The following is a 22,234-nucleotide window of genomic DNA, read 5'->3' on the forward strand; positions in this document are numbered from 1 at the left end:
GGGATCAAGTGCTCCGTGTTCACTCGAGTGAAACCTCAGAGGACAACGATCCCTGGAGGCGGAGCTAAGACCTTCTGGAGGACTCCTGAGCTGAGATGAATCCGTCTCCTCTGGAGGTCGCAGCTCGTTCAGCCTCAGCAGGTTACACACGGCTCAGAGAGCTGAGCTGGACTTTGGCTGCTTGTTGTTTGTTCTAGAAAGAAGAGAGGGATGGAGTGAAGGAATGAGCAGAGGGAAGGAGAGTGGGAACAGAGGTTCACTTGTTTGTTCTCCTCACTTTCTCTTCATCTCTCTCTTCCTGCTGCTGCTTTTCTTCTTCACTTTCTCTCTTTTGTTTAAGTCACTCGCATCTTGAATGTCGCTCTCACCCGCCAGCGGACTGGATCGGCCAATTAGAAACAAGCTATGAGCTCATCCGGTAGCCACGGCGACCACAGAGAATAGTATGAGCTCATCCTCTGAAAAGAGCGAGAGAGGCAGAGAGAGAGACAGAGACAGAGAGAGAGAGAGAGAGCCGACACCAGCTTCACATCCTCTCCTCAGGGAGTCGGGTTTCAAAGAGTCGGACGGACTTCGATTTCTGGGATTGCTTTTATTGGAATCACTGAAATATAATATGATAGAAGTACTAGGACATAGAAGTAGAGCACTTCCAAATTATTCATATTGAAATATCAAAGTGAGCAAAAGTTAAAAAAGAAGCAGTCAAGACACAATATTTGCTAGGTGTAATGAATATTTAAAAAAAATCAGTTTTTGCTTCTTTAAAAAGAAAAAACAATATCTCTGTGTAATCATTAAAAGTCACACTTACTCTTACAATATATATATATACATACATACATACACATGACCATATATATATATTTACATACATACACACACACATAAACATACACACACTGTACACAAACCAGGAACCTGACTCCCCACCATGCAACCAGCTCATATCACACAAGAGATCCCCACCTCCCACCCCACAACACCCCCCTCCATTCTCATATGATAAAAGATGTAAAAGGAAAATTGTAACATCCCTCCTTCTCCTCCTCCTCCTCCTCCTCCTCCTCCTCCTCCTCCTCCTCCTCCTCCTCCTCCTCCTCCTCCTCCTCCTCCTCCTCCTCCTCCTCCTCCTCCTCCTCCTCCTCCTCCTCCTCCTCCTCCTCCTCCTCGTTGTCTCTTCATGTCGAGTTCATTCACACGGCTGCATTAGGCCGGCGGGCAGCAAACTTCAAAGAGTGTGAAATTGAATGTCTAGACTACACACACACACACACACACACACACACACACACACACACACACACACACACACACACACACACACACACAAACACACACACACACACAGGGCTTCTTTGCCTCTGGTCTCTGTCTTTTCTTGCTCTTTCTAGTCAACAACAACAAATACAAACCCGTCTGTTTGTTCGAGAGCAGCTTGTTATTTATTGATTTGATATGAGGCAGAAACATAAAACCCTTTTTGATGGTTTGATTTCAAACCTTGATGTTTTACACCGGCCGCATTTTCGTCATTTCTTTACAAATATAAATCTATTACTGCTTTTTCCCGAACATACGTACATTTTCTTATTCATCACGGCCGGAACAAGTCACAGTGAAACCTCCACTAATCAATATTTTAAATATTAACGACGTATGAAATATCCACTGATGTAATGTTATGCTCTTTGACTCTGCAGCTGCACAGAGGATTTGCAACACATCTTAATATCTCAGATCTTTAACCCTTGTACTTAGATTCAATGAACGCAGCATGAAAACACTCTGGTTTTCAATCCCTTTGATCAGAGGCTTGTGTGAACTGGTCTTATTTTAGTTTGAAAACTCTGGGTTTGTGTTTTAGTCTGTGAATTTAAATCACATTAAACTTGCATAAATGATTGATTTATCAATACTGTGATACTGTATATAACCACAGGGGCCTCTGGTTATTTTACATAATAACGTTTTTATACATCCTGGTTGGAAACAGTTTGTTGATCCAGTAACTTTCTCCACTTTGGAATCAAATGAAAGGTCATAACAGTCGAGACCCTTGATGTGATGAACGCCACAGATTTGATGAAGTTGATCTTTAGCTCAACGTATCGAGTTGATTCCCTTGAAGTGAAATAATCTCGGCCGCAGACGTTCCTCAGTTTCCCTGCAGAGGTCGTCTCCTCTGCTCCTGAGCACAGCGGCGTTACGGTGGACGAGCGGGTCGCCTCCAAAGCGTCGTGGAGGAGTCGAACGGCCGGGAGCCAGCTGGAGACCGGAGAACGTGTTGATTGGATTTCTTCTCCCACGTGTGAGCGAGCCGCCCTGATTGAAACGAGAACTAGAATCAGAGCGTTTTGTCAAAGTAATGATGATAATTACTCAAGTCCCCGGTGGCCCCCCCGCCCTCCTCTGGAGTGTAAGGCTCCTCCTCCTCCTCCTCCTCCTCCTCCTCCTCCTCCTCCTCCTCCTCCTCCTCCTCCTCCTCCTCCTCCTCCTCCAACCCATATTCTCCCGCTCTCTTTTATCTTCCCCCCTCATCTGTAATCTTCGAGGCTACCCGCCCGTCACTGAACCCTCACCCGCAGTGAGCCGTCAGCTCCAACGCCGAGGGGGGGGGCGAAGGGGGGTGGGGTGGGTGGGCGAATCACGGATCACATGTCACTCGTTCTCCTCCCTTCTTCCTCTCCAGGGAACCACCTCCTCCTCTTTAACTGTCCATCAAACTCCTTTGTCTCATTTCCTCCCTCTTTTTCACTCTCCTCACGCCATCTAATTATGAGTCTTCCTCCTCCTCCTCCTCCTCATCCTCATCCTCCTCATCCTCCTCCTCCTCCTCCTCCTCATCCTCCTCCTCCTCCTCCTCCTCATCCTCCTCCTCCTCCTCCTCCTCCTCCTCCTCCTCCTCCTCCTCCTCCTCCTCTCAACCTTGAACTCCTCCAGTCTGATTAATCTCATCCTTACGATTTCTTTTCTTTCTGGCTTCAGTATTTCATCATCATTTTCCCCCCCTTCCATCTCTCACTGTTCAAACTCTGTATTTGTAAAGTAGAAGTTGGGTTGACACTTGGACTGTTTCTAAAGATGGACATCGAATCTCCACTTGTCTCCAACTCTCCAGAATGAAGCTGAAACATCTCAGACGTCCTTTAGAGTCTGAAGATCCGTCTCAGATGTCGATCATTACGTCTTCAGCCTCTTTTTATATCATCAGTTTGATAAGAACTTCCGACCTTGTTCATGTCCCATCTGCTAACATGGAGGACGGGTGAGGACCTTACTGCAGCCAGCCACCAGGGGGCGATCGAGATGTCATGACTTCTCTTCTGCTGAGCTGTCATGTCGTCCATGTTAATATACAGTCGCTCAAAGACTGATTAGATTAGATTAGATTTATTTATTTATCCACACAACGGGGAAATTCACTTGTTACAGCAAAATAAGAGAAACAGAATTTAAATAACAGTGCCGAAGCAACAATAAAAAAGATCACAATATGTACACTACTAAAAACTACACATAATGAGAGTACAGAAACAAAAACAACCTGCAAAACAGACACTGTGCAAAAGCAGGTACTGGGGAGAAAGTGGAATGATGTAAGTGTTATTGTAATGAAAACAAAAATATTATAAGTAATATTGCAACAGTAGTGACCATGATACAGAAAATAATTAAAAAGTAAGTGACCATAATATAAATAATACTACAAGATAGCATAATGGAAATATAAATATTGCAATGAAAGAATCATGAGCGATGACTGATTCTTTTCCTGCTCTTGAGCAAAGCAGCTTTAACAACTGCTTGATCTGTCCCAGCTGTGTTTCTAGTCTGTTTCCTTTATTGGTGGATTTTAGCATTTTGATAGAAAATAAACTCAGATCCTAGTGAAACCTTTTGCTGTTTGACTCTGTGATGAACCTGGAGACGCTGGTTCCACCTCAGGGGAAGCGATGGAGAGAAGAGACGTGATTCTCTGTGAGGTCCTCTGGGTTTCTTCATGTTTCGGTCGATGTCGGTGTGAAGCCTCTCAGCGGGAGAGAAACAGCTCGTATTGTCTCTGTGTGATGCAACACACACACACACAGACACACACACACACACTCTAACACACTCTAACACACTCACTTTTTCAGCAGAAAGGTGCAAATTGAAGCAGTTTTGGGCTGAATGAAGCGGAGCTGACAGGCGGAGCGGTGCAGCTCGTCTGATAAGAAACTGAGAGTGCAGGAGCGAGGGGGGGGGGCAGTCCAGAGGGAGGAAGAGAAAACGACTTGATTCTTCTCTATACGTGTAGATCCGTCTGTTTCTGTAACACTCCTGACTTCACCACTTCATTAGAGCAGAGGCGTCTGGAATCTGGGTCACACCCGTCACAGCTTCACCTCTTTTTAAAAAAACACTCTTTGGTTCTGTATGAAAACAGCAGCGGGGGGGGGGTCCCACCGCTGTCACTCAGGAAAGAATCCCATCAGGCCGTGAGCGCCAGTCAGTGTTAACGCGGCTCTGGGCTTCAGACTCCGCCTCCAGGCTCAAACATCTAATCAAGTCGTCTTATTAGTCATTTTCATTTTCATTAGATTCACCTGCTCTAGTTTTCTCTCCCGGCAGCGACTGTTCGCTTCGTTCTCACAAACGTCCTCTGGGACATTTCACTTTTATCTGGAGAGATTTACCCACAATGCTTCACTCACTGACGTGCAGGAGTCACTTCTGGTTCCAGGAAACCAAGATGGAGCCGGAGCACATGTCAGGCTCCAGGCTTCAGAACCAGAACTCATGGTTCTATCACACGACCTTAATGGATTGGTCATTGGATATTGATAGACTTTGAAATATTGTGCATCCTTTTGTCTCACATGCACAAAAACACACACACACACACACACACACGCACAGACACACACACACACACAATCTGAATACACAATCCCCAGTCAGTTCAGCTCAGCAGGTTGAAACAGACACCAGCTCTTTGTTTTAATTGTTGTAGCTTAGCTTGTTTCAAATCCACCTGCCAATCACACACAGACACAGACACACACACACACAGACACACACACACACACACACACACACAGACACACACAGCCGCTCCCTGTCTGTACTATCTGCAGATAAAAACCTTTTCACTGATGCGTCGCAGTTTTTCATTTGAATGAGTAAATTCCAATTAGGATTAGTGTTCTCTCTGGCGACGCTGATAGCAGCGTTAGCATCTCGCTGGAGGAAGTGTTGTCCTCTGGAGCTCGTGATAGACAAACTGATGAGGCCAGATTACTGTCTTTTAGCTGCTGTGTGTGTGTGTGTGTGTCTGTCTGTGTGTGTGTGTGTGTGTTGCTCCTAGCTGAAGCTAATCAGCATGTTTCCTGTGCGTTGGAGGGGACAGACCTGGATAATTGTCCACTTCTAGAAATCCGTTTGTGTGTTTGATAAAACCCACAGCTGCATGTAAGATGTCCTGCAGTGCACAGGAAGTGTGTGTGTGTTTGTGAGTGTGTGTGTGTGTGTGTGTGTCACTCTGACAAATGAAATGTGTAGAACCAATAGATATGGAGACGTTTATATGAAACCAAGCAGCAGAGAGCAGCTTGAAAACCATCTTTCATCCCAACTCACAAAAACAGACTCGGAGGTTTTTGATTTGCCAGAAAAGCTGAAGTTGAGATGATGGTTTCTAATAAAATCTGCTTTTATAAAGTTGTAATTCAGGTTTTTATTTAAATGTATTTTAGAAATTACAGACAGAAAACCTGAAAGTTGCCAAGACGAGCGACAGAAAGCAGCTTCCATTAAGTTTGATCATCTTAAGTGGATGAAGAATTAAAATTTGTTAGTTATTATCTTTCTGTAAATCACCTCATTGTCTTCACCAAAAATATTATAAATTAATTAAATGACAAGAGGCAGCTCCTGTTGTTTCTCTAAAATAAAATCTGGTCACTGTTCACGTGGTGAAACAACACATTCAGTCTGAATTATAAGACGTCTTCTGCCTTTAATATTACACTTTAATAGATTACATTTATATATAAATATATATAATATATTCATTATGACTGGTCTTCTTCCTTCACTTAGACTGTGACTCACAAACAAACATATTCCACTGAGTGAACACAATAATTGGCTGTTAGTGGCATTAGAGGGAGAAGAGTTATATCTGCTCATTTAGAAGATTAAAAGAAAAACTAATGGATGACATCCCCCAGTGACCCACACACACACAGACACACACACACACACACACACACACACACACACTAATGGAGATTAGTTGTGTTAATGTGTCAGTGTGTGGCCCAGGTGAAATGTGTCTATGATGGTAAAGTGTGTTATACTGGGACACAGACACACACTCTCCCATGTTGTGCACCATTAACCACACACACACACTCCATTAGAGCCTTACTGGTCCCAGTGGTCCTCTCTCTCTCTGTGCTCGCCGTCTCTCATGGCGCCCGTTAAACACCGGAGGAGCTTTCATTAGGACGCCGCTCGCGTCCAGAGAAACGCCAGCAGACAATCAGCTCATTCACTTAACGTGTCTTCATGCTGCTGCTCAGGAGGATCTCAGGAGGATCTCAGGAGGATCTCAGGAGGATCTCAGGAGGATCTCAGGAGGATCTCAGGAGGATCTCAGGAGGATCTCAGGAACAACTGGTGCTGTTCATCACGTTGCTGCTGATGCTTCAGATCAGAGGCTTCTTCACCATTAAGGTGGAATAAACATTTATATTATTAACACCCAGAAATCAATTGGTGGCTCATATTGGAGGCGTATCTTTAATTCTACTTTCACAGGTTCACTTTCTATCAGTGATGTGAACTCTAATTGAAACTCAACTCCTCCTCCGTGTTTCACACTCGTCACTGAAGTTGCTTCCTCACCAGTTTGTGTTTTATTGTGGTTCAGCTTCTGTCGTTGACACGGATCATTTCCTGTGCAGATGTTTCTTCTTGCAAGTCCTGTAGCTGCTTCATGAGCATAATCACTCTCAGATGTTTGATTTCAATCAGCTGCAGAACGTGTCGTTAATAATTTCACTGACTGTTGCTCCGCAGCAGATGAACTACGACATTAAAGCTCCATGTTGCAGGTTGAGTCTTGTGTCCCTATGGTAACTGTTCGTTTCTCTCTCGGTATAAAAACCAACATCCAGGTGTTTTTAAATATAAATCTTTTTCTCTTCCTGTAAAACACTTGACACAGTGTGATGACTCCTCCAGGATCTGAGCTTCAATTCTTGATCGTGACTCGTGGCGTCCATCTACATTTACTGTCTATATTTTCACATATCACGAGCAATATAGTGTTTAACAGGGTTCGTACGGTCATGGAAAACCTGGAAAAGTCATGGAATTTTAAAATGTGTTTTTCCAGGCCTGGAAAAGTCATGGAAAAAAAATAATCTCCCAAAAGTTTTGGAAAAGTCCTGGCAATTTGATATATTCATTTTTTCTTGTCGTTCATTTTAGTGATGGGCATAATTAATAGACGATCGATTAAGACAATTTAATCGAATGCCCATCCCTAGTTCATTTACGCTGAGTTTTAAATAATTCATCTGCTTTCAAAGAAATACACTCAAAATATAGGCAGGCTTACTTGGGTTTGTGTCTTTTAAGGTATACTGAATGCCTTGGAATTCTCATTGTTAGTTTGAAAACTACATTTTGTCACTTTTTCGCAGATAGACCGAGATTTTAACAAAATGTTCTGTCATGGAAATTTGGTTTAAAGTCATGGAAAAGTCATGGAAAAGTCATGGAAATCCATTGGTCAAAATGTGTATGAACCCTGGTTTAACCTTTTGATGCAAGATTTTCTTCTCCTGTCAAACATATTTAAATAACACATCAAACTGGATGTTGCATAAACCTGAGAAGCTAATTAAAGTAACAGATCAGCATTTCATTATAAAGCCGACAGGACTTTATTTTTTCGGTCATATTTAATTCCCGTTTTAATCTCGTTACCGTGGACATTAAGCTGTTGCTCTGTTCTGCTCCACTGAGGTAATACGTCAGATCTCTTTAACATCTCAAGTCTTTAACCTTTTATAAAAAATGAAATCCTCCGGTTGTGTTGCTGTTTTATGTGAATTTTGCTCCTCGTTGTTCAGGTTTCTGAGCTCGATCCAGATGTGTGTATGATCCGGAGCTGATTGGATTCAGACTGATCTCTGTCATCAGAAAGTTGATTCACTTTTCTCGTGATTTAAATTAGAGTAAAGCAGCAGAGTGACATGTTTGAGGCTCGGTTCACGTGTTCCTGCAGTTTACACACTAAGCATCAGTGTTCATTAGTGTGAGTCTCTGCAGGCTCTGCCCTGCGTCTTCTGTGTGTGTGTGTGTGTGTGTGTGTGTGTGTGTGTGTGTCTGTGTGTGTCATCGTGGAGTCTCTTTGTTATCACCGCTCTCTCATCAATATTCACAGTGTTGATAATGAATTCCTGCTGCAGCTGTAATTGTCTCCGGTGGAGCTCGGCTTCCCTGCGTCCTCCCGTTAATTGCGTGTTTTTAGCTCAACTAAAACATGTTATTATGATCGGGCCCCCGGGTGGAACCGCTAAATACACCCACACGCACACACTTTACATACAGACTCACACACTCACACACACACTCAGAGGAACACGACTCGCACGGCGCTCTCGGCTGAAAGTCTTAGGTAAACATGTTAGAATCCTAAACTATGGTTTTTAATTTGTAATCAAACAGGACAAATATGAATGGTATATCTTATATTAAATATTGATTGAATAATGATCTTTGTGCTATTAGACTTTTTCTTAGATATCTATTTCAACTGAGGTTTCACTCCAAGGCTCTGCAGAACTGATCCAAGGAGACCTGACTCGGAGCTGAGACACAATGTGTTGATGAGTTCTGATTCAGGAAGTCTTGTAATCAGAGTAAATAACACAACGTGGACATTACGGCTCCTGAAAATATAGCCAAAGCATCTCTATCACCCCCTGGTGGCTGACTGCAGTATAGGTCATAAACCTCCTCCCTGTCAGCAGTTGGGACATGGACCGAACTAAAACAATCAAATTAGACGTTAAATAATTGTTTCTCAAAGATGATTTACAAACTCTCCTGCACAGACGTCGGCACAACGATGGTATCTGGATATTTTAGTTTCATTTCTGGAAGTGGAAACGCATCGCTTTAGAATCTTGTGACCAACAAAACCAACCTTTCAAAACGTGAATATCCTCACGTGTTTGGAGGATGTGGTCGGCCATCGTTGTTGTTGTTGACGTTAGCTCTGGCGTTGCTGGGACGACGGTGACGTCTGTGATGTGGTTCTGTGCTGGTTCTCTAACAACCGGTTCTTAGAAGGAACCGACTGTAAAACCAGCTCCAGCTCAGGTTCAGGTCACAGCTGGAGCTGCCTCAGCCCCACATCACGTCTTCTCAGGTTCTCCTCTGAGCTGTTAACTCTTCATCCACTCTCTCTCTCCGTCTCTCTAATTACATTACCCTCCCTCTCTCTCTCTCTCTCTCTCTCTCTCTCTCTCTCTCTCTCTCTCTCTCTCTCTCTCCCTCTCTCCGCCATAAAGCGTATTATCTATTCTGTCTTCCATCGAGAGCGCGTGGCTTCAGGCTTCAGGCTCCGAGTTCTGCTCCTCACGCCGCCACGGATAATTGCATCATAGCTCGGAGCTTTGTGCCTGTTTGGCTTGTTCAACACGTGTGTGTGTGTGTGTTTGTGTGTCTGTGTGTATTAGCCATTACTGTTTTATTTTACTCCCCCTCTTGGGTTATTTTTGCAGGGTGACTGTGGGGTGAACATCCTCCCTGAGGACTCAGATCACAGCTACAACACACACACACACACACACACACACACACACTCAGTGTAATGTAATAAAGAGTCGGATGAGCGTGTGTGGGCGAATAGATGATAAGAGCATAAAGTGCTTAAAACCCTTAAACCCACTGACAGAGCTGCTCTCAGCTCTCTGTGTTTCTGACAGGCAGACGGGTGAGTCGCCCTGAGGGGGGGAGACGAGAGGGAGGGAGGGAGGGAGGGGAGACAGGTCATAGGTCAAAGGTTAAGAGGTTGGTGAGAGTGGTGAAGATCAGGAGACAGTTTAAAGAGCCTGTTGATTTGTCTTCTCATTGGATGAACTGCACTGTTTATCTGTTTGGTCGTTTCTGTCAGTTTATTAGTTTGACTTTTGATTTTTTTGACTTTCAATCGTCAACAACTTTATTATCTATCTTATAGAATCTATAGATTTACCGCCAGGAAACAAAAAGAGCTCTTAACAGTTTTGGAGTCAGAGTCTGTGCAGCGATCGTTCATTGTGTCGAGCTCCTGATGACACGTCATGTGCTCGACCAATCACACGTCAGTCTCAGCCTGTTCTTATATCATGAAATAACTAATTAAGTTCAATCAATGTCTCTGCTGTTCTGTTGCTTTAGACTGAAAAGACAAAACAGGCAACATTTTGACTGATCTCATCATAGTACACACACACACACACACACACACACGCACACACACACACACACACACAGCAGACCTGTGCCACAATCACTCTTTGTTTTAACTAAACTCATTTATGGTCATTAGCATAACTGCACTGATGGATGGAAGAGACAGAGTTTATCTGACTTATGACATAGGTGTGTGTTTTTGTGGGTGTTTGTGTGTTGTGTGTGTGTGTGTGTGTGTGTGTGTGTGTGTGTGTGTGTGTGTGTTCTCTCTGATGGACACTGATGAAGGTGTTAACGATGTTTTTCAAAGTAAAACCAGCTGTTGACCTACTTTGGGAACCTGGCAACAGAAGGTTTCAGCATCCACCTACCTTACCTACACACAGACACACACACACACCTATACACACATACACACACTGATTAGTACTATTGGCCAGATGGGGCTCTCCAGGCAGGTTGTAATGGCGGTGATCGGTTTTCCTGTCAGAGTCGGGGGGGTCACAGATATGAAGCCTGTGGTTATAATATTTTAGAATTTCAAAATAAAAGCAGCTTAAAGTTCCCTGAAAGCTGGTTCACACATTGAATATGAAAAGTTTTGGTTTCTTCTCATTAGTCTTTAGCTTCTGTTAATTAATGAGTCTGTGAATCACTGAGCTCATGATGTCCTGACACAGTGACACTCCACTGCCCCTCTGTGGCCGTTTGTAGGAGGTGCAGCTTCAGGCACAAAGAAACATGTTTTCATACCTGGACGATTGTCTGATGACGTCTGTTTGAATCCAGACGCTCTGTGTTCACATCTGTGGTGCTGTGCTTGTTTAAAACGTGCTCATTACTTTATTAATTGTTCATCATTTTATTAAGTCATGATTTAATTTCCACAAACTGCTCATTAATACTAATAATATTAGAGCCTGATCAGAGGATACTGTGAAGTTACACCTCTATGAGACTCTATTGGCAGCTGAACATTATAACATTTCCCACAATAAGAAATCTTTACAACATGTTATTATAATGTATGTTTTTCTTTCTCGTCTCTTGCAGAAGGAGCTGAGTCTTCCCAGAAGAGGAAGCTTGTAAGTACCGCCCTCTTTCTACTTCCTGTTCCGTTTGCACCTGGAAAGTTTTAAAGGTGAACTGCAATGAACCGAACAGAGAAACACAATCAGCACGAGGTGGAATACAAGAGGTGGAGGCTCCTGTTGTGTTATTCTGTGTGTGGTGTGCAGATTATACTAAGTAGTGTGCGTGTGTGTTTGTGAATGTGTGTGTGTGTTTTGTCTCTCTGCTGTTATTATGACGTATTGTAAAAAGCTTCCAGTAAAAGGTTAAAGGACAAAGTTTATAGGCCACTGAGTTCTTCTGTGTTTGTGTGTGTGTGTCTCTGTGTGTGTTTGTGTGTGTCTGTGTGTATCAGAACAGCTGAGCATCCCACTGTTGACGGACGCAGGTCTATTTTTAACGGCGTGTTCTGCTCCCGGCTGCTGATTTATTGTCTCGCTCCGAACGCTCAGGACGTTTGGAAACAGAATTCTCGGTTCTGCAGGTCTGAGCGTTTGGTGATCGTGGTTTTATCGGTCGTCATGGTGACGTCACTCAGGTGTTTCCCTGAGCGTGACCTGTAGCACCTCCGCAGCGGAGGTCACATGGGGTGCAGGGCGCTGCCCCCCCCCCAGCAGACACACACACACACCACAGGTTTCAGATATCGTACAGTTTCATTTCACCTCCACAACGTGTCATGGAGCAGAAACCATGTGGATCAAATCAAATCTCTTTCTGGTTTTGATCATATCCAGATTTACTATTTTTACTTGAACCCAATGACACAAATATTAAAATAGACGACATGCTCCTAAAAATGTAGCTCAAACATCTGGATGTGGTGAGTGGCTGCAGTAGAGGTCATAAGCTCCCCCTCCTCCATGTTAGCAGATGGGACAAATACAAATGTGTTAAAGTATAGATGTTAAGTAGATATTTGTCGTTTTTGATCTCACTGATGTTTGTTCAAGTGTTTCTGATCAGTTTGGTTTTAATTAGTTATTTGATGATATAAAAATGATGATTTCAATGTAGAATAATGAAGTGAAATGTTGTTTTACACTTTCACAAAGTTTTTTCATTGCTTCTGTGAAGTTTGCTGGGTTAGTCTGAACTTCTTCAGAATCTGAAAATCGCTGGAGAATCACAGACATAAAAATAGAAAATAAAGAATAAACAATAAAAGTATGAATTTGTGGCCGTGTAGCTGCAAACGGCCAATAAAAACTTTTATATCTCCCAAATCTCCTAGTTTCTGTTTGAAGACACAGCTGCATCACAGGCCAGTGTGTGTGTGTGTTTGTGTACGTGCATGTATATATATGTGTATTTGTGTTCATGCCCTTACGGCTCCGCTCAGAAGCAACGAGTTCTCTCCTGAGTCGACTGCAGTCGGTGGCGTCCGGTTTTCTGCTGAGCGCTGACCAAGCTCCTTTAAACAGACACACAACTCTGAAACACTGATTGATTGATTGATTGATTGATTGATTGATTGATTGATTGATTGTCAGTTCTCAGACAGAAAGTTGCTCTATCACTGTTTTCGTTGTCTTCATTTTCTTTAATCTTTGTCTGTTGCTCACACATCAGATTCTATTCATATTATATTGTAGTTGTTACATGTTGATCCGCAGTCGAACTGACCGTTCACACAGAAACATGGGAAAAAGATTCTAGGGTTAAAACACACACACACAAACACACACGCACACCCACACACACACACAGACACACACACACATATCCAGATTGATCTCTAATGACATCTCGTGTCTTGTGGCTGCTCCTGCGTCACTCCAGTAATCACTCAAGATTAACTGTGTGTGTGTGTCTGTGTGTGTTTGTGTGTGTCACAGAGCATTGTGTGTGTGATCTTGGACATTGGTTATGAATTAGCGATCAGGCATGTGAGCTGCATTTAGCCCATCGGGGTCAGCGGTGGTCCCCGGTGTTCTGGGAAGACGAGAACAGAGGACAGCTGCACTTCCTGCTCTGTCTCGTAACATGAGGACAATCGTGTCCCGTGTCCCACAGAGGAGGAGGGCTTTTATCTTTATGGTTTTAATGTTCCATCAACGCTCGAACATTTCAAAGGAATAAAATCTGGACGAGGAGTAGACTGTTTATCACGTGTATTTTTAGCTTCAGCGTCAGGTTTCATGTTTCCTGCTGCAGCCGGATCTCACGCAGGAGGATTCACTTCTCACTTTAAAGAAATAAAAAACATTTATGGAAATACATTTTTTTTTTTTTTTAAATAAGAGCAGTAAAATGTTAAAAAAGTTATTGAAAAATGGTCATTTTGAAAGTTCAAAAAAAGTTATTTCATGTCAAATATCGTAAAACAAAAAAGGATTCGAGTAATTTTACAAATTCCTGAAACATAAAAAGATTTATTTAAAAAAAAAGCAAACAAACTTCATAAAAATGAGCAAATAGATAAAACTAAATATTAACTTATCAAGGTAAATAATAAATAATTCATAAAAAGATTGGACTAAATAAATATATTCAAAATAGATCAAATAAATAAACAGAAAGATGAGAAGAAAGTTTAATTTTTACTATGAAATCAACTTTTGTCTTGATTTGAATTAAAGCTGATAATGATGAAGATCTTCAATCATACAACAGCTACTCCTTGACTTTTTAAAAACATAATAATAAATAACTCAGTGATAAAGTTGATATGAAGTCATGTGAATGAAGGAGAGAAGCTCCTCCCTCCCTGTGACGAGCCGCTGAGCTCCTGGAGGATTCAGTCTCTCGTCCACAGCGATCACACCGACTCCCCCGAGCTGAAGAGGACTAACTGTCCAACTGTCCCCAGGGACGGGTCCTGCTCCTGGACACATGCACTCGGGAGCGTCCCTCTGGTCCATGTGAGACGAGTGTGAAGGGAACCATCAGGACACAGATCTGAACTCCACGTCCTCTCTGAGGTTTTTGGACTGTGAAGGATTTAACGTTTTTGTTTTTGTTTTTGAACCTTTGGATTATTCCTGAGGAGGAGGGAATCCCGAGAGACGAGTGTGTGTGTGTGTGTGTGTGTGTGTGTGTGTGTGTGTGTGTGTGTGTGTTTGTGTGTGTGTTTTGAGGCAGTGTGTTAGTTTGTGACTCAGCAAGTGGTTGCTCGCTGGTGAAGGAACACTCTACCCCAGATACCTCACATTACTGAGTGTGTGTGTGTGTGTGGAGATAAGGCAGGTGCTGACCTAACACACACACACACACACACACACACACACACACGCTCACGCTCTGGTCATTCCTGTATATTTAAAAGTGTTGTCAGTGGAGGCCTGAGCCCAGCGTTGTGGTCGTGGGGGGGGGGGGACACTTGATGCAGAGCGGTGGATTATTAGAGATTACAGCTGAGCCTTTTGTCCCGGGACACGATGAAGAGGAGGAAGGAGCGAGCAGGAGTCCCACAACTCCGCCTGCAGTAAGAGACTGTGTGTGTGTGTGTGTGTGTGTGTTTGTGTGAGACGCAGTAGATCAGATTCATATCTACACAGCCAGTTGTGTATTTGTATTTCCACAGTATCTTCACATGACTGATTCTATATCAACAACTTCAAACATCCTGAATTACACAAACAAAGAAGAAGAGAAAGTGCAGCGTTGCCCTTTCAGCTGCTGAACACTTGCCCTCTGCTGCCCCCTGCTGGTGGTTTTATAGAGAATCAGTGAGTGGAGGGTTTGAGTGAAAGACATGACTGAGAGGAAGAGCAGAGAGAAACAGAAACATCACATGTTCACTTCCTCTGACACAGGAAGTATAAAAGTTACGTCTCAGGCAGATTCAACTCTTTATTCATCCACACTTTGTTCACTGGGACGATCTTAACATGATTCCATTGTTATCCAACCTGTAAAAGTTATTCAAACTTAAAAAACAGTCTTTATTCTGCAGTTTAAAAACATTAAAAAGTTTTTATATCTTCATGAAAATGGCTAAAAACAATATTGACTCATATTATAATTCTTTTGTTGACTCATGTATTTACATTCCTTCTTATCAGTGGAAATTAAACGTCTCTCGTTACCTGGTTGAAATCAGTTTGGTTCAGTATTCGGTGAAGGAGCTAAATGTGCTGCTCGTCCTGGAAACACTTCACATACTGAACATGTAGCCCTCGTCCTCCCAGCAGGGGGTCTCACCCGCTCTGTCCCACCCCCTGTAGGTGTGTGCCAGCTGAACGCTGCAGAGGCAGATCTCCAGTAGATCTTTGTCTGAGCTCACACTTTGATTTTTATCCTCGTGAGTTTAGAGTTGTTATTGTTTGACTCGGATCCCGTCAGTGTCCGTACGACTGGAATCCGTTGGTTCTGCTGCCGAGCTCTGAGCTCTGTGAAGCTGCTCCAGTCCGTCCCGTCCTGATGATTGATGGCGTGGTGGGGGGGGGGTGGGGGGGGGTCGGCAGACAGCGAGGATCAGCAGGTTGAGTCTGGCACCGAGAGCCGGAGCTTAACAGACAATACGATCCAGTTCTCTGAGCTTCGGTCCAGCAGTGAAATTAACTCACATCACAGAACGGAAGCTTTTTAAAGATCAGTGGAGTCGAGGTCACTCAGGCAGGAAAGTTACAATTCTCCTAATAAGAGCTTAAGTAACTTTTAAATATAAAATCTGTTACATGTGAAATGTGTGTTTCTAAGACTCCAAAGAACTAAATCAAAAAACATCCCAACGTTGTTATCTTCACTTTCAGGTTTGATAATTCAAACATATTCACTAAGGGATATTTATTCAACAAATTATTTAACTTAAACTGTTAAAACATGTGTGTAAAAAAGCAAATGTGTGATTTTAATATTATTTTAAATTATTATATTGTACATGTGTTTTTCTGACCTGAGCCTGAGAAGAAAAACACTGGGGGGAAGTTTAACAACAGTTTTTATATAAATAGAGTCGAGCACTGCACACACTCGACACGCACACACACACACAGACACACACACACACACACACACACACAGTTCTGGTCACACATCCCTCTACCCTCGCCCCTTTGCTCTTCATCCTCTCTTCCTCTCCCTCCTCTCCCTCCTCTGTTGGCAGAATCTGGTCGCCGGCTCAGCTGCGTTGCCACAGCAACAGCAGCCTCCTCCAGCACCTGCTGTCCCCCTCCTCCTTTCATCCCTCTGCCGCTCAGGCGCCCGTCATCTTCCTCTCTCCCTCCTCTTCCTCCTGCTCCTCTCCCTCCCTCTGTGCCCCTGACGGCCCTCTGTCAGCCCCTGTTCACCAGAGAGGAAACCCCTTCCTCTGGAGGTAAGGCTCCGGCTGTGTGACCCCCCCCCCGACCCCCTCTCCCCCCCCCACCTCACCTCTGATAACAAACCTGTCTGCTTGTGTGTTGTTGTTGTGTGTTTGCCTCCATTAGCCACTTTCCTGACCCTCTGTTTTGTAGTGTTTGTGTGAAGTAGAACCTTTGTCATGTGGACGAAGCAGCAAAACAAATGTGTTTGTGTGATGAAACTAAAAAGAGTCATGTGACCTGCTCCGGCTGCTTTAAGGGAGGAAGTGAGTTTCTTTTGCAACTTGTTCCCTTTGCTAAGGAAATAATTTCACTTAGAGCTCATTTATGTTGAGTGTGAGATAAACACACAGAAACTGACAGCGCCCTGTGTTTGTTGTGTTTGTTGTGTTTGTTGTGCGTCTGCTGAAAGCTGCGGATACTGAAGAAGCAAACACAAAGAAGCAGTACCATCAGAAATCAAGATTATCAATTAACTCTGTAATTTACTTTAATTTTGAATTTAGAGCCTGACTCATCTGGTTGAGCTCTGAGTGAAGATCCTGAAAGATTCCTGTGAAATGTTAAATTATGAATCTGAGGAAAGAAACATTCCTCATGTGGACGAAGCAGCAAAACAAATGCGTTTGTCTGACGAAGCAAACACAAAGAAGCAGTACCATCAGAAATCAAGGGGGGGGGGGCAGTGTAGTCAAAAGCTCGAGCGAAACAACCGATGAACAAAAGACAGAAATTTCAAGACTTTACGAGTTGGACCAAATCGGGATCTTTAGCCTCTTTCATTCACGACTTCCTCCAGCGGCTCCATGTTCGTTAGAAATATGATATATGGGTCATTTTCACTGTTAGTTAATAAGACACATAGAGGTATTCAATAACACTGATCCAGAAATGATCAATTAACTCATTCATTTACACTTTACCACGGTATACACAGTATAACCAAATCTCAAATGGTAGAAATTTGAATGGTTTTACATCCTAATTTGACTCAGACCTAAACTTAGAGTCTGACTCATCTGGTCGAGCTCTGAGTGAAGATCCTGAAAGATTCATGTGAAATGTTAAATTATGAATCTGAGCAAATAAAACCAGCGATTACTCAAAACATAAAAGAACCAGCAGCCGGGTGTGGGGGGGGGGGGAAATCACTGATACGATTCAGGAAGGAGAGAAACATCTGGTGAGAAACATCTGTAAACTGATCCTGTCGAGAGAGAGAGAGGGAGGAGGAAAGAGCATCAGAGAGGGAGGGAGGGAGGGAGGGAGGGAGACACTGCTGAGCAGAGAGAGAGAGGGAGGGAGGCTACACACACACAGACACACACTCTGATGTGACAGCCGCCGGCGTGTGTTTGTTGAGCGCCGCGGCGTCCGAGCGATGGTCGAGCGAGAGCGCGAGCGTTAGCGTTAGCATGTCTGACTCCTTCTGGACGCTGCTCTCTAATCTCTCTCTTCCTGAGAGAAACATGCTGCGTCGCTCCAAGAGGTAACGACTCCTCCTCCTTCTCTCACTTCTTCATCATCCCTCCGCTCACCTGCACTTTCCTCTTCCTGTCTTTACTTCTTTCTTTCACTGCGACACACATCTTCATCCCTCTCTTCTCCTCCTCTCTCCTCTTCCTCCTCTCTGCATGTTGTTGATGCTCAGCAGGAATTTCTCGTGAAGGTCATCAAACTCGATTTGTCTTTTGATAGATAAACAGGTCGTTGTGCGTGTCTGTGTGAGTCTGACTGTGTGTGTGTGTGTGTGTGTGTGTGTGTGTGTGTTTGTGTGTAGCTGTCATGTGCAGCACTGCTGGTGTGTGTCTGCAGTGTGTGTTCTTCCTTTATTAGATTTCATCAGTGTGCGTATTATCTGCGTCTTTGTGATGCAAGTGAAGCTTTCAAGAGAAAATCTGACGTCCGAGCAGATTTCACCGTTTGTTATCATTTCTCTCTCTCTCTCTCTCTCTCTCTCTCTCTCTCTCTCTCTCTCTCTCTCTCTCTCTCTCTCTCTCTCTCTCTCTCTCTCTCTCTCTCTCTCTCTCTCTCTCTCTCTCTCTCTCTCCTGTCGTTCCCTCAGTTGACCTCTCCTCTTCCTCTCCTCCTCCTTTCCTCTTCCTCTCCTCCTCCTCCTCTCCTCTTCCTGTCCTCATCCTCCCCTCCTCATCTCCTCTTCCTCATCTCCTCTTCCTCTCCTCCTCCTTTCCTCTTCCTCTCCTCCTCCTCCTTTCCTCTTCCTCTCCTCTTCCTCTCCTCCTCTCCTCTTCCTGTCCTCATCCTCACCTCCTCCTCTCCTCTTCCTCCCCTCATCCTCTACTCTTCCTCTCCTCCTCTCCTCTTCCTGTCCTCTTCCTCCCCTCATCCTCTCCTCTTCCTCTCCTCCTCTCCTCTTCCTGTCCTCATCCTCACCTCCTCCTCTCCTCTTCCTCTACTCTTCCTCTACTCTTCCTCTCCTCCTCCTCATCTCCTCTTCCTCACCTCTTCCTCATCTCCTCTTCCTCTACTCTTCCTCTCCTCCTCCTCATCTCCTCTTCCTCACCTCTTCCCTATCTTCTCTTCCTCTCCTCTTCCTCTCCTTCTCCTCATCTCCTCTTCCTCTCCTCTTCCTCTTCTCCTCCTCTCTTCCTCCCCTCCTTTTCATATTTTCTTCCTCCCCTCTTCCTCACCTCCTCTCTTCTTCCTCCCCTCATCCTATCCTCTTCTTCCCCTCTTTCTCCTCTCAACCTCCCCTCTTCTCCTCTCTTCCTCCTCTCCTCTCCTCTTCCTCTCCTCTTCCTCTCCTCTTCCTCCCCTCTCTCTTCTCTTTGTCCAGTCAGAAGTGGCTTCTCCTCCATGAAAGGGAGGAAGAGGCAGATCTGTACTTCTCACTTTGAAGCAGCAATTTTCTTCCTCCTCCCTCTAATAACAGTAGCTGCCACACACACACACACACACACACACACACACACACACACACACACACACACTCAGGGACACACACACTCAGGGACACACACACTCAGGGACACACACACTCAGGGACACACTTCTGCCCCCTGTTGTGTGTGATTGTCTCTGCAGTGTTTTTAAAAGGGGCTTGTGAAGTGAGACTGCGTAGCAACAGGCTCGGACACTTTGTGTGTTTGATGAAGTGTGCAGCTCGTGTGGAGACGGAATCGAGACGCACACAAAGACTTTCTTTTCAACACAATATACCACACACAGATAAATCCTTCATAGTCCTGATGACCCTTTTCTGAATCAAGAAATGTCAGACATAGTTTTTGACTTTCGATTTTTAAAGCTCTTCTTGTGCAAAGTATATGTATTTTAATATATTGTGTGTTTTTGTTATTGTTCTGTCCTCCATGTTGTAAAAGACAAGGTCACAGCATCACATGCACTGACCTTTTATTTAGATGAAGACACAACTCCACTGTCTGACGGACAAGAGTTTGATTTGATTCATAGAAACTGTATTTATTCATTGAAGCTACTAACACAAAGTCACTACACAACTAAATGCCTAATGCGTTACTTAAACCTAATTCTTACCCTGAAACCAAGTCTTAGCATTCAAACAGGCCTTTGAAAAATGTCCTCACAGATACATAAGTACAAGTACACACACATTCACACACACGCACACACACACACCTTCAGACACACAGACACACACTGTTGTCACATTGATTTCCTGTCCAGACTTTAACCTGCAGACCAACATTATTGAATGGACTTTAGGAAATGAGTTTAGCTGTAGATCTTATCCACGTAAGCTCACCTGCTGTCTGATGTGTGTGTGTCTGTGCGTGTGTGTGTGTGTTTGTGTGTGTCAGTGTGTTTAGCTGAACGCCCACACATCTGTTTGCTCATCTGTCTTTATCTCTGCTGTCGGCTCTGTGTCAGAGGCGACTTGTTTCTCTTATCAGAGTTACGATCACTGACTCGTTGCATTCTGAGTTTAAACAGTTTTTCATGTTAGAGTAAAAACACGAGTAAATACACACGTTCACAAAGTGCAACACAACAGATCTGCAGGTCAACAACAGGATCACACACGGGTTCTCCAGGTTCCTGCACGTACATCTCTAAGTGTTTAACACACTGTTAAAGTTAACGAGACAGTGTCACTGTGTTAACTCTTAATAACACACAACACACAACACACAACACACAACACACAACACACAACACACAACACACGTCTGAGGACCATTTCCTGTCTCGCTCTGATGTTGCGTCATTTGAGCGGCTGCACTCAGACATCCAGATAGCTTCTCATCTTCATCATCAGTGCACAATTAATCCTCCTCTTCCTCTTCCTCTTCCTCCTCCTCCTCCTCCCCCTGCTCCTCCTCCTCCTCCTCGTCCTCTTCCTCTTCCTCCTGCTCCTCGTCCTCCTCCTTCCCCTCCTCCTTCCCCTCCTCCCCCTCCTCCCCCTCCTCGTCCTCTTCCTCTTCTTCTTCCTCTTCCTCCTCCTTCTCCTCCTGCTCTTCCTCCTCCTCATCCTCCTCCTCCTCCTCCTCCCTTGCTCCTCCTTGCTCCTCCTCCTGCTCCTGCTCCTGCTCCTCCTCCTCCTCCTCCTCCTCCTCCTCCTCCTCCTCCTCCTCCTCCTCCTCCTCCTCTTCCTCTTCCTCTTCCTCTTCCTCTTCCTCCTCCTGCTCCTCCTCCTCCTCCTCCTCCTCCTCCCTTGCTCCTCCTCCTCCTCCTCCTCCTCCTCCCTTGCTCCTCCTCCTCCTCCTGCTCCTGCTCCTCCTCCTCCTCGTCCTCGTCCTCGTCCTCGTCCTCGTCCTCGTCCTCTTCCTCTTCCTCCTCTTCTTCCTCCTGCTCCTCCTCCTGCTGCTCCTCCTCCTCCTCCTGTTGGATTCTTCGGGAACAGGAAGGAAATTACATTTCTTCTTAAACCAGCTTCTGTTAGTGATAGAAATGAAACTGAGCAGATCCGTTCTCTGAGCTTTTACCTGACGGCTGCTTTGACGGTGGCAAGAGGCTTTACACACATCACACACACACACAAACACACAAACACAAACACACAATCACGCACACATAGTTATATTGCCTTGAGTCAGTTCTGGACCCAAAGTGCCTGCAGGAGAATCATTGGACGTCTTTCAGGAGCTGATGGATCCTGAACACTGGTTTGATCTGATCCCTCCTGTCCCTCGGCTGCTTCTCTGGTTTCACTGCAGCTCTGTCACTTCCTGTTTCCCTCGGCAGACGTTTGACAGTTGTGTTTGATGTCAAATTTATATTCATGAGACGTCCGTGAGGTTTTGTTCATCAGCTGCTCAACAGCAGCCGAGTGAGAGATTAGACCTGCACAAACTAAACCATCAGTTCAGTGGGAATGATAATTATTATTATTCTTATTATAATAAAAACACAGCATTACCTCACTCTGCTTTATTTACACCATCAAAGCAACTGAGCAGATTTCTACTCAACTTCCCATTCACGCTCCTGCTCCCCAGAGGAAGAACCTTTTA

The 22,234-nt window shown here is 44.3% G+C and overlaps 1 protein-coding gene across 1 annotated transcript in view; it reads left to right on the forward strand.

Moving 5' to 3' along the window:
* The window catches only part of mast2 (microtubule associated serine/threonine kinase 2), a 124,279-nt gene that overhangs the window by 56,704 nt on the left and 45,341 nt on the right, over positions 1-22,234 (forward strand). Inside the window, exon 4 of the mRNA XM_061077775.1 lies at positions 11,515-11,546. Within this exon, the coding sequence (XP_060933758.1) occupies positions 11,515-11,546 (32 nt within the window). The remainder of the gene's footprint in view (positions 1-11,514; positions 11,547-22,234) is intronic.

The sequence above is a fragment of the Limanda limanda genome, chromosome 9 (assembly GCF_963576545.1).
Source record: "Limanda limanda chromosome 9, fLimLim1.1, whole genome shotgun sequence".
NCBI lineage: Eukaryota > Metazoa > Chordata > Actinopteri > Pleuronectiformes > Pleuronectidae > Limanda > Limanda limanda.